The 13,787-nt window shown below is 46.5% G+C and overlaps 1 protein-coding gene across 3 annotated transcripts in view; it reads left to right on the forward strand.

Annotated features, from left to right (window-relative positions):
* poc1a (POC1 centriolar protein A) overlaps positions 1-13,787 on the forward strand; it is a 54,905-nt gene that overhangs the window by 10,780 nt on the left and 30,338 nt on the right. For all 3 annotated transcript variants that reach the window (XR_013130835.1, XM_077005407.1, XM_077005392.1), the window contains exons 8-9: positions 9,674-9,742; positions 9,845-9,961. Coding sequence is in view for 2 of the 3 variants with exons in the window: in XM_077005407.1 (XP_076861522.1) it covers positions 9,674-9,742; positions 9,845-9,961 (186 nt within the window). In the remaining variant the exon portion in view is untranslated. The remainder of the gene's footprint in view (positions 1-9,673; positions 9,743-9,844; positions 9,962-13,787) is intronic.

The raw sequence follows: 13,787 nt of genomic DNA on the forward strand, positions 1-13,787 counted from the left end.
GGAGTTGGCGGAAAATGTTTCCTTCAACCGGGCTTTCCTCGGGGTGCTTGGCGAACTTGTGAACACCATGCGAGACAGACGCCAGTAAAAGCACACAAAATGTTGCTTGTAGTACTATAAATATTTATTTCATATAAAGCTATACGTATATATTTGCTTTTTGCACTTTTTTAAACTATAACTATAATTGACATATGTTGTACTTTAAATATCTATATTTCATAATAAAGTTTGATTTCATTTGATTGTATGACTGATGCTTTTTATGCAGGGTGTGTTCAGCCTGTTTGAGTAATACCAAATTATTATCAATAATTAGAGCAACCACATACAATAATGAAGATAAAGATAAATAAGATACAATAATGCTATTTGTTAAGGGGTGTTGTGCCGGTGTTGTGGTCGCATACAAATGCCGGTGTTGTGGTCGCATACAAATGATGTCACGACACTACAACCCGCGCGCCAACAGCGACTCCACCCACATTGGGGTGGTTCACCATTGTAATGGAAACACAACGCGACCGTACCGTTCCGTTGCGAAGCGACCCGTATCGAACCGTACCGCGCCAAGCAGGCCCTAGTGGAAATGCGCCATAACAAAGCTGAAATCAGGGAAACATCTGACTTGATGGAAGTATCAAGTCAGTCACTTACATTTAAAGTCACTTACATTTAAAGTATGGATATTTACATTTTTGGAGTATTCTATCGTGAATCCCAGCACTTTTGCTGTGTATACCTTTGGGCCAATAATTCCCTCTATGCCATTGCGTTTTATACTTGGTGTGACGCTTGGAACATAACGAAACACAGACACTTGCAGACTGTACTCGAAGAATGGTTTAATAAGCAAAAGGGGGTTCCAAAGGGAGGTCAAAGGCAGTCCAGGTTCAAACACAAAGATCAATCCGATAGGGCAGAGGTACCAGAGGATGAATCCGAGAGAGAGAACGTGAATAGAAGTACAGGTCAAAACAGGGAAACGGACTATGAAAAAGGCTTGGTATGCGTTCAAGTGACTGTCGGCAATACTTCGCAACTATGCATTCTCAGGCAAGGTCTTATATAGCTCTAGTTAACGAGATACAGGTGTCTAATACTCAGGGGAGGCGGATCTCTGCATTCGTGGTGGTGCATGCTGGGAAGTGGAGTTCCCAGGGCTGGAGGTCGTGACGGTACCCCTCCCCGAGGCGGCCAGAACGGCCGAGCGCCGAGGACGACCGCAACGCCCACCAGCAGCAGGACGAGGACGGCTCGCCGAACTCTGTGGGCGGCCCCGGGGGCGAGGTGCCGGTCGGTCTGGATAACGGCGGTGGAAGTCCGCTATCATGCCCTTGTCCCAGACGTCCTTCGCCGGCACCCATCGTTGCTCCTCCGGGCCGAATCCCTCCCAATCTACTAGATAATGCAGAACGTTACTGCAGTGCTTGGAGTCTAGGATAGCACGTATAGTGTAGATGGGTGCACCGTCGTAATCGATGGCTATAGGCGGAACATCCTCTAGGGCAGTCTCGTCCAGGGGACCCGTAGTAGTAGGTTTCAACAGAGACACATGAAAGGAGTTGGACATGCGGTAGTGTGGTGGAAGCTCAAGTCTGTACGTCACCTCGTTGATGTGTTTGATGATCCGGAACGGTCCTATGTACCTGGGTTTCAGTTTGTGGCAGTAACCTCTTAGACGTAGATCCCTTGTGGACAGCCATACTCGATCTCCTATTTTGTAGTCGGGGTTGGGACCACGCAGACGATCTGCCTTTTCCTTGTTCCGCTGTAATACCGTGTTGATGCGTTGGTGAGTTTCTTCCCAGACTTTCTCACTACGTGTCATCCAGTCGTCAACTGCGGGGACGTCGGATTGCGTCGCTGTCCACGGTGCCATGTTAGGCTGGTAACCTAGACAACACTCAAACGGCGTAAGACCTGTTGTGGAGCTGGTTAATGAGTTCTGAGACATCTCTGCCCACGGGAGAAACTTAGACCAATCGGTAGGATTGTTGAAACAGAATATTCGTAAAAACTTCCCGAGTTCTTGGTTGACTCGCTCACACTGACCGTTCGACTGAGGGTGGTATCCCGACGTAAGGCTCACTGCAATTCCAAGACGTTTGAGAAAGGCTGTCCATACTTGAGAGGTGAATTGCGGTCCCCGGTCAGACACTATATCATCAGGAACTCCGTAATTCCGAAAGACGTGTTAGAAAACAGCTTCTGCAGTCTGAAAAGCACTTGGGATACCCGGAAAAGGAATGAAACGTACTCCTCGCGAAAACCGATCGATTACCGTAAGTACGGTGGTATAGCCCTCCGAGTCCGGAAGGTCAGTCACGAAGTCCAGTGCAAGGTGGGTCCAGGGTCTCACTGGTACTGGCAAGGGGTGGAGTTTGCCTGCTGGAAGCGATTTCGGGGTTTTACACTGAGAACATGTCGAACATGAGGCGAACATGAGCCCCCTCCACATCCGCAGCAACACTCTCCCACCAATATCTCAGTGTGATGAGTTGATGTGTGTGCGTCTCCCCTGGGTGACCTGTTGTGGGAGAGGTGTGGGCCCATGCCAAAAGCCGGTCACGACATGCCAGAGGGACATAGATTTTCTCTGGAGGACATGCTGCAGGTATTTCCGCATTTTCCAGTAACGTTTCAATCTCCTCGTCAATATCCCAGCGTATGGAAGACACAATCATGTCGGACGGGAGAACGGTCCCCGGTGTACCGTCACTCACCTCCCCCTCCTCCTGGAACATACGTGACAGGGCGTCCGCCTTAGTATTCCTCTGCTCAGGACGGTAGGTGATCGTGAAGTCGAATCTCTCGAAGAAATGCGCCTATCGCGCCTGGCGAGGAGACAACCTCTGTACGTTACGAATAAACTCTAGGTTCTTGTGGTCAGTAATCACTCGGAAAGGGTGGTCAGCCCCCTCCAGCCAGTGTCGCCATTCCTCCAATGCCAACTTTATGGCCAGAAGTTCACGCTCACCGATGCCGTAATTTCTCTCCGCGGCAGTCAGCTTGTGGGAGTAGTAGGCTACCGGATGCATACGCGACTCACCCACCCGTTGCGACAGGACGGAACCCACACCTACGTTGGAGGCATCTACCTCCACTATGAACGGGGCAGACGGGTCAGGATGCTTCAGCACAGGTGAGCTAGTGAAAGCGCGTTTGAGAGCCTCATAGACTCGTTCTGCTTCCGCGGTCCACTGGAGCTGCTTGGGTTTTCCTTTCAGCAGGGCTGTGAGAGGTGCTGCAACAGAGCTGTAATTGCGTATAAAACGCCGGTAAAAATTTGCGAACCCTAGAAAGCTTTGCAGTTGACGTACCGTGCGTGGTATGGGCCAGTGCAGGACGGCCCGGATCTTGTTGTCATCCATGGTAACGCCCCCTGAGCTGATTTCGTAGCCTAAAAATGCCACTGACGACTGGTGAAACAAACACTTTTCTAGTTTGACATACAGCTTGTTCTGCAAAAGGGTACGTAGCACCTGGCGCACGTGTTCAATATGTGTCTTCATGTCTGGGGAGTAGATCAAGATGTCATCTATGTAAGCAATAACACATTTTCCTAGATATGCTTGTAACACGTCACTGATGAAGGTTTGAAAGACTGAAGGGGCTACGCTTAAACCGTAAGGCATTACCAAGTACTCGTAGTGCCCTCTAGGGGTGTGAAATGCGGTCTTCCACTCATCTCCCTTTTTGATTCGTACGAGGTTGTAGGCGCTTCTGAGATCTAACTTAGCGAAAAGCCTGGCCTCGCGTAGTTGTTCTAGAGCTGCTGGGATTAGTGGTAGAGGGTACGGATACCTTTTGGAGATCTGATTGACTCCTCGGTAGTCGATGCAAGGCCGGAGTCCTCCGTCTTTCTTACGAACAAAGAAGAAACCTGATGCGATAGGAGAGGTGGAAGGCGAATAAACCCCTGCTGTAAGGCCTCGGTGATGTATTCATCCATGGCTCTATCCTCCTCCCTGGACAGGGGGTAGATCCTCGCCTTAGGAAAGGAGACACCCTCTAAGAGGTCTATGGCACAGTCGTAAGGGCGATGCGGGGGAAGATGAGTGGCGTTCTCCTTACTGAACACTGCTTCCAGATCTCTATACTCTGATGGAAGCGTGTGTGCTGCGAGCTCCGAGCTGTCTCGGGGCTTTCTATGCTAGTGGATAAGAGCCGTAGGACAGTGATTTGCATACATCTCTCGAGGCAGTAAGAGGACCACTTGACTATCTCTCGGGTTTTCCAGGAAATCTGTGGGTTGTGTTTACGAAGCCATGGTAGTCCTAAAACTATCGGGAAAAGAGACGACTTAACTATAAAGAATGACATGTTCTCAGTGTGCAATGCACCAATCTGTATTTTAATGGGAACGGTTCGTTTACACACAAACCCCCCTACGGGTGACCCATCCAGCGCGGACAAGGAGATGTGTCGTACGAGGGGTTCAAGTGAGAACCCCAAATCCACCGCGAGAGCCTCATCGATGAAGTTACCTTCAGCTCCCGAATCTACTAGCGCTGTGAAAACAGACGCAGTGGCACGTGAATGAAGGATGACTGGAAGAGTGAATGATTAGCATAACTCCGGTTGGTCAACACTCACCCTGGTGGTCCTGAGTTGGCTTCCAGGTTTATTTCTCATGGTCTGGGCGCAATTCCTCACCACATGTCCGGGTTCCCCACAATATAGACACAGATTGCCCTCAAAACACCTTCTTCGTTCCTCTGGAGTGAGGCGAGAGGAGTCACACTGCATAGGCTCCTCCGTCCTGTGGTGCTCAGTCTCCCGGGTGATATTTGATGACGGAAGTGTGACCTGCCTGGGCTGGTTGCTCCTGCGCTTGCTTAGTAGATGGTCTATGTGGATGGTGAGCGCAATGAGCTGGTTCAGACCGAGATACTCGTCCCGACATGCTAATTCGTGAAGGACCTCTGCTTTCAAGCCGTTGCGGTAAGTAACCGTGGGGGCGGCCTCATTCCAACCGCTACCAGCTGCGATAGTGCGAAACTCTCGCGCATAGACTGCCACCGAGCGCCTGCCTTGTCTCAGTTTGGGGAGTAGTTCCCCGCAGGATCTTCCCCCATGGGGGTGATCGAACACTGCCTTGAACTGCGTAAGGAACTGGTCATACGTCAGCCCCCTCGTATTCTTTCAAGTGGCTGTGGCCCACTCCAAAGCCTCTCCGGTGAGACGTGAAATAAAGAAGGCAATCTTACTACTATCGGGGCTAGGGGGTTGTTGTTGTAGTAGATCTCACATTGAAGCAAGAATCCACGGCAGGCTTCCGGGTTTCTGTCGTACTTGTCTGGTTTGCTAACGGTGTAGTAAAGGGCGGGGGCCGGGTTCTCGGTGGGCACCTCCGCTGAGGAACTGGGTGCAGCGATAGCCATCCTCTGTAGCTGTGAGGTGATCTCCTGCATGTTTTGTGCCATGCTGGCCAACTGCTGTTGATATTCGTCCTGTTGTCTTGAGATGTTATCTAAGGACGTACTGATCTCACCGAAGTGTTGTTGATGCTGTCCCAGGAGCTGTCCCTGAGCAGCGACGGCCCGCGCAACACCGTTGGAGTCCGCCGTCTGTTGAGGTGGCGAAGTATTCTGTGACGCTTGGAACATAACGAAACACAGACGCTTGCAGACTGTACTCGAAGAGTAGTTTAATAAGCAAAAGGGGGTTCCAAAGGGAGGTCGAAGGCAGTCCAGGTTCAAACACAAAGATCAATCCGAGGTACCAGAGGACGAATCCGAAAGAGAGAACGTGAATAGAAGTACAGGTCAAACCAGGGAAACAGACTATGAAAAAGGCTAGGTATGCGTTCAAGTGACTTTCGGCAATACTTCGCAACTATGCATTCTCAGGCAAGGTCTTATATAGCTCTAGTTAACGAGATACAGGTTTCTAATACTCAGGGGAGGCGGATCTCTGCATTCGTGGTGGTGCATGCTGGGAAGTGGAGTTCCCAGGGCTGGAAGTCGTGACACTTGGCAAGTCTTAATCACAGATGAAGACATTGAACAGAGATAAGAATTTCTGCACTTCCAGTCTCAGAAATTATTCTTAAACCAATTTATTTTCCCAGTTGGAATACATTGATGATGTGACAAAATGATGTCAGAAAAGTGGCAGAAGTAACTGACAGGGCTGCAGTGCTAACATCTAATGTAAGTGCTTTGATAGATTTGTTGGGAGTGACGAGAGAGTTGAGTTTGTGGGAGCACCACTGAAATGACCCTGGGGGGAACTTTGTTCTCTACACCTGTTCATACTGGATTTGTGGTGTTTTAAGGCTTTGGAAGGTTATATCATTCTCATGATGCAGAAAGAAAGTAGATAAAATACAAGTGGCCAGTCATTGGGCCAATCAGTGCAAGGCTTTATCTCCAACAGAGCCGCCCCCCCCCCCCAGTTATTGGGTACCTGCAGCCATCAAATCAATGACATGTCTACATGTGCGTGAACTTGGCTAATCAATATTCATCATGTCAACTATCTGTACAACCATGGCCATGGAAAAGCATCTCTCTATGCTGTTATGTAATTACAGTGTTAGTGTGGTCCACAGTATTTAGCCCATGTAAGGCCACTTCATAGCTGGGACAAATAACACATTACATCTTATCAAACAAGATGTATAAATGTATGTTTTTATGTTTCTGTTAAAATAAAAGCATGGAATTCACGATTCAGAAATTGAAGCACATTGAATTCGGTATTTATAGAGTGAAGCTTCTGCTTATCTGTGACTGTTTAATGTGTTTCCTAAGACAGATGCTGGTGCTGATTTTCAGCAGCTGGATAAAATTTTGCTGTAGCACCACTTAATCTTTGTCTTCAAACCCTGTAAACATTGAGTAACTGAACAATTTAGGGGCAACTGAACAATTTAAGGGTCTTACATTGGTCCTCTGCCTCGTGTGACATATATACGTGTGTTGAAGATGTGTGGTTAATCTGTTAAAAAGCTTGGCCAAAGAGAAGGTTGGACATGTCACTAGAACAGTGTTTATTCTGTGCAGGCCTTATTCTGGAGGCAGAATGTATTTTGGTATTCTGGAGGCAGGCTTTATTCTGGAGGCAGGATGAACATGTAGGATAAAGGCTTGTCTGTGGACCATGTCAGTTCATTCTCACCATGAGCTGCAATGTTCTGTGGTCTTGGCATAGTAGGACTTGTGCCTAAAGGGGTTAAGAGGGTTAGAGACTATTGTCCTTCTATTCACAAGATTCCTTGAATATGTGTCTTGAGCACATTTCAGGTTGGAATACAGAAATACAAGTATTGGTAAAACCCCCCCCCCCCCCCTTTCTTGTACGTAAGCATCAGCTGGAACAGCTACTCTGTCCATCACCACTACACAGCGTCTTGACTGTTGTAACTGCGATGTTACTAAACTAAAACATGAAGGACACAAGTGAATCCTTAATGAATAATCAACCCCTTAACACACAAAAATATTTACGTTTATATTCATTTCACTTCTGCAGGTTTGTAAATGATAGTAAATAGGCTGTAATAGCATACCGTAGTTACTTTTGGCAGTTACTTTTTGACTTATTTCAAGACACTTGCTGAACAACATATGTATTACGGATGGCTTATAAGATTAAATATAATGTGACATTAGTGATAAAAAAAAAACTTTCTATGACAGTTTTCTTAGAAAATTTAATCCCATTCAACAGTTCTGCTCTGAAAATGAGCTAATCTTAAAGCTGTTACCTTTTTTAGCAATGACTAGGCTGTCTGACTGATTTTAGACAAATGTTTGTTCTGCCTGGAGTCTAAATAAGGGTAAAACATCAGACATAGCAGTTAAGCGGGACGGGTGATTGGTCCGTAGCAGTTAAGCGGGACGGGTGATTGGTCCGTAGCAGTTAAGCGGGATGGGTGATTGGTCCTGATTTGCTGCATTCGTTCCTGACAGAGTGAAGGAAGTAGATGTGTGAAATGCTGTTCTTGGTGTTGAATCAGGGTGGAGTTACTGTCAGTCATTATTTTAGTGAGTAAGCAGTATATTCCAACACACCCTGATATTCATTCACTCACTCACACACAAACGCGCACACATACTCTCGTTACACTCACTCATCCACCTTTTCTCTTGTGGGAGGTGCATCTGAGGACTTGCCACTGAGGTGTCGGTTGCATGAGTCACAGTGAGTCATACTGTAGTAGATATACGCAGTGACAGAGGCTCCCAGATCAAAGCCGCATTCCCTCAAATAAGAGCCGCCAAGTCAGCTTACGTCAGTGGATAGTTCGGGCTGTGTCTCACGCACACCACACTTGAGGAAATGATAACCCTAATTTACCATGATTTTATATATTTTTGCAAAAAAATCTTTATTAAATCTTGTATACTTTTCTTGGCTTCTTTCTTAGAGACAGTATTTTCAAGTTAGATTATTGCTCATTCTGCTTTGTATATTTGTGGAGGTCATTTACTTTATCTTCCAGACATGCAGTTTTATTGTAAACAGAATGGTGGAGATTCAAGTAATGGAATTATCTCTGTCTGGTTGTTAGAATTTGGCCATTAATAATGTGCCTGTTGTATGGGTGAGGCTGAGGCTCTGAGGATTAGCAGAGGGGTGTCTGTGAAGAGTGTCTGCTTTGGCCAGTCTGCGTTTAGCATCATGCAGTGTCTTAACCCAGTGTATTTAACCAAAGTCACTATGCCATCATGGTGTTGCAGTTTTCCTCCCACAAGCTGGCATGTAGTTCTTGTCCTGCATGTTTTATTATACAGTAACAGAAAAGCCATATCTGCTTATTAAGATGAGGTAGTTAAGATCCATGCAAAACCATGCATTCCTAAACAAGCTTTAAAACAGTCCAAACATGATCTTAGACACAGGCAACTGAGGCACAGGCTTCATTCTTCTACTGTTTGGCAGTAAACACACAGTAGTTATCAACACATGAGTGCTAACCCTAACCACCTGACCCTGACCCTCACCCTGACCCTCACCCTGTCTGTAACCCTGACCTAATGTATATTTTGTGATGCTAATGAATTAACAGAATACAAGTTAACAGTGTGATGCCTATTGTAGCATTGCCTGGCCATAGAGTTGTATAGTCATACAGTATACAACTATAGTTGTAACTGCTATCTGTTGATATTATCTTGTATTTTAAGGATGCAACAATAAGAATAAGAACACAGGCTCGTCATGCCTTTCACACTGACAGAAGTGCCCTTCTCCCCTCACACACTCTTGAAGGAATTTCCTTAGAATGGTTCTAAATACATCTGGTCAGCCACTGGATTTCAGGAATAATGAGTCTGGACTGTGTCATGTGAGTCTGGACTGTGTCCTGTGAGTCTGCACAGTCTGTCCTGTGAGAGTCTCAGAATCTGCTTCTCAATATTTTCTTTCAGCATCAGTTTCAAAATTAATCACAGTGGTTAAAAAAGCATAGTAGTCATTCCATTCAAAATGTATGTGCAGGAAGACAATTGGATAGAAAGTTTTTATTATCATTATTTTCACAGTGGCTTCAGGTCAATCTAGCAGAACACAAGTTGCCTCTTTGTGGCTTATGTTGTGTCCTTGGACTCCCTGGTCAAAATCCTGGACTTTGGAGAGTCGGTGGGCTGTTCTGTGAGCCAGTGGGCTGTTCTGTGCCCCATATGTACATGCTCAGCAGCCTTATTGCTTGTGTTTGCAGGGTCCTGCAACATGTGTGGCATTTTCAAGAACTGGGGATTATTTTGCATCTGGTGGCTCAGATGAACAGGTGATATTTTTTGTTTGTTTTGTGCACTGTGCAATAATATTATTGTTGAATGCTGCGAATGTGATCTGTACCTGATGTGTGAAATGTCACTGCTGTGCACAGGTGATGGTTTGGCGGACTAACTTTGATGGTGCTAGTAATGGTGAAGTGCCCAGGCTGCAGCAAAAGGCGACCAGTGTGGAGGAGCCTCGCAGGTGTCACACTTCCCTACAAGCCCAGGTAAACAACTACTCCCCCACCCCCCGCAGGTAGAGCCCATGACCCAGCCCAGATAACCCCCTCCTCCCCGCTCATCCTAGGTAAAGCACCTCCTCCCCGCCCATCCCAGGTAAAGCCCCCCCTTGCAGGTAAAGCCTCAAGGTAAAGCTTTCATTCAGTCTAAAGACTGAAGTCCATCTTCCAAGTCCTCTTCTTGGATGAGCACCAGTAGTCCACAGTGCCCAGATACTGCAGTCATCTCTCACTTACCTGACACCAGTACTTTAGTCTGAAACGCTTTGGGAGTGCAATATTGACACAGGAAAACCTGCTTCCTGTAATTAGCAGATAATATGTCCGTGTAATAGCATGATCGTCTCTGTTACGAAGGCTTGAGAAAATTACCCTCTCATGTATGTTTCCACAATACTCTTTGCTTCTTAGTTGTGTAACCTATACTTTTTTTCCAGAGGGAAAAAGACCAACGTTAGACAAACATTAACAATGTAGAAATGACTGTTTCAGTTAGTGCATCTTAGAATTTATGACAAATTTGTAAAAGTAAGCGAACATTGTGGAAAATATGAATTAAATAATCTCTAATTATAGAACGTCATGTAAGATCATTAAAATGATGATGCCAAAATGAGCTAACTTTTATAGCTATAGGAGATTCACTGTTTTAATGTTTTAAAAAGTTAATATTTTCATGGCTCTGGAAATATTTAATAATTAAAATTTTTCATTGAATGGTATTGTTACCAAAAATACCAATGGTCAACTTTGAATCACTAAGAAGATTGTGCCATATCCAATGCAAAGGGATCAAAATTTCTCTGGGTAAAATGATAGATAGCTTAGATAGCTGTCTATTGCCCTAGACAACGTTTTATATTGAAAAAAACTCTTCCTCCAGATATAACAATGTACCTTTTCATTTGGACCCAAACATCTGGTCTAGACAGAACATTCATGTGGTCTTTTACATATGTGAACAGATGTTCCACCTCCCACCGTTCTCAAAGCTCCTGTTTTCTGTCATTTTACCATTTTTGGTAGGGGTAGCACAGTGCCAGTAGTAGCAAGAGGTTGCTACAACTACTGTCAACAGAGGAGGGGTGTTTAAGGGTCCTGCCCTGATTGGCATGCCAAAACATCAGCAGAGAATTCTGGGATTTATAGTAATACATTAGTAATTAGTAAATACGGTAGTAATAAATTTGTAATAATACAGTTCTAGTAGTCATTTGGTCTCACGGGCCAAATATAATGACACTGGGCTAGACACCTATGCTGTACAGTCTCATTAAAAACCAAATGCCATTGTGTTTTGGTTTGGATAGATGAAAAGCAACGTGTTCTACTCACTGGCTTAAATAACTCAGGACACAGCTTGTTTGTTGGCTTGTTGGGTAACTTATTGGCTATATTAATATTCTTTATTAGCTAGCTAGCAAGTTGTGCTGTATTGAAATAAAGTTAATTTGTATCACAATGATTTTCAAAGTGTTTCCATGTAAGTGCTTGTTTTTCACAGGGATCCCTTCATGGGATCAATACAGCTGTTGTGACAGGCAGGGAGTGTGAAATAAAATGGAAGCGATCACGCCAAGTCTCAGGGAAAAGGAGGTTTTAATGAATAAAGTGAGCAAATCAAACACCCGTGACACAATCCAAATTAAGTATACAAAGACCAGCAGTCAACTGGTACAAAGACAAGACATAAATAGACAAACAAACGACCCTCAGGTGAGGTGGATCATGGGCCCCGCCCACCTGAGGGATGAACACAATGCAACAACAACAAGACAACTGCTGCTGTGGATGGGGGCGACCAGTAGGGGGCCCGCCGTACCATGACAGTCTCCCCCACCAAGCCGCACTCCCCTCCACTGGGTGTGCGGCACACAGTGCCAGCACACAAAACATAAAGGGGCAGGAAGGCAGGGACAAGGCAAGGACACGCTCACTGCAGTCCTGGAGCTGAAACACAAAACAAACAAACGTTAGCTCACCTCCCTGGTACCCTGGACCGACTGGGCAGTCAACAAGACGAAACCACTCCCCGGTCGGTCACAGAGCCCTCACGCCCTAACGGGCATTCGGCCGCAAGGCCTCAAAGTGTGTAGACGGAGCTACGACTCCCCACTCGTCCGTGGTGTCTGTGTGTGCAGGTTACCTCCCTGGGGCGTGGCTGCACCACCTACCTCCTCCTGGAGCTGACCCCTGCCTTCCGCTAGGGGTCACCCCAGCCTCCTGGGGAGTCAGCCCCTCCCGGGGACTCTCATTGCAGGGTGGACTCCTCCACCTAACCCAGGAGCGCCAGAGAACAAGGCCCAGAGCACCCTCATCGCGGGCTGAGGAACAGCCCCAAGGGCCTCCTGGTCACCCTGAGCAGGAGGGAGGATCTCCATCTTCAGCAGGAGCTCTTCAGACCGGAGCCCCATGGTCCCCAAACATCCAGGGGACCCCAGCCCTAGAGGGAGGGGCTCTTTCAGACCAGGCTTCGGTCACCCCACAACATAAGGGGGCTCCTGCCAGGTGGAGACCCACACAAGGTCCAGGAAAACCACGATCCACCGCCAGAGGCAACCTGCACACAACTCACATGTACACACACACACAACATACGCGCACTTACCCTAATCCTCCCACCATGGGGGAGGGGTCTCCATCAGGAGCTGTGCCCGGGACCACCACTGGTCCCCACCAAACACACATTTAAGGGGAGGAGCATGCGTGGAATTACACAAAACAATTCACGCAACACGCATGGACAAAATGAACATGCAAAGACAAGACAAACAAAAACGGTGTACAAATGACGAACGGACGGGACCCACACACGCGCGCTCTACACACACAATAGTGATGCGCCGCTCCAGTTCGCAGTCGCTCCCCACACAAAACACAACGGGGAGCGAGGCGACAGTGACGAGTGGCACTTGCTTCACACACAGAACATTCAACATTATGCCCACCTGAGGGATGAACACAACGCAACAAGACAACTGCCGCTGTGGACGGGGGCAACCAGTAGGGGGCTCGCCGTACCATGACAGCTGTGTGAATATTAAAGATCTTACCTCTAAACATTCACTGGTAAAGTAAACAAGCAGTTTTACATCCTTACATTTATATTAATGGCAGTTTTCAGTTAAACATTGAGATGGATAATATTCACATCCCTACTTGGGCATGGGCAGTTCTAATATCTAAAACCATGTGGCATTCCCACTGTGTGAGGAAAGTAAGGTTGTTAATGATAGTGTTCTGTAGTCCTGACATGACACATGGGCAAACAAACATCATGAACATGGCAGCTTCTCCAAGCTTCTTCTGGCCTAGAAGGTGTTTTACAACCTATTCATATGTTCCAGATCTATTTGCTACTTGAGAAGGGAGAATGTTCATTGTTCTCCATTGAGGTAGCTCAAAACATGATTATTTTGCAAGGCAAAGACTTCAACAGCAAGTCCAGAACTTTAGATGTCAGATTTCACACTGTTCAAAGAAGTCAGAGCTGTTACAGTCTAAGGTTCCACCAAACAGGCAAAAAACGGTTGTGCAGTTAGAACCAATAATCAATCAATCAATCAAATTTTATTTATATAGCGCTTTTTACAACAGTTGTTGTCACAAAGCAGCTTTACAAGTGCCGAGTCCTAGCCCCCAGTGAGCAAGCCAAAGGCGACAGTGGCAAGGAAAAACTCCCTAGTTTTTTGCATGAGGAAGAAACCTTGAGAGGAACCAAGACTCAGGGGGGGAACCCATCCTCCTCTGGCCGACACCGGTCACCATGACAACAACAACAATATAGACAGAATGTAGACAGAATGTAAAAGAT

The sequence above is a fragment of the Brachyhypopomus gauderio genome, chromosome 1 (assembly GCF_052324685.1).
Source record: "Brachyhypopomus gauderio isolate BG-103 chromosome 1, BGAUD_0.2, whole genome shotgun sequence".
Lineage (NCBI taxonomy): Eukaryota > Metazoa > Chordata > Actinopteri > Gymnotiformes > Hypopomidae > Brachyhypopomus > Brachyhypopomus gauderio.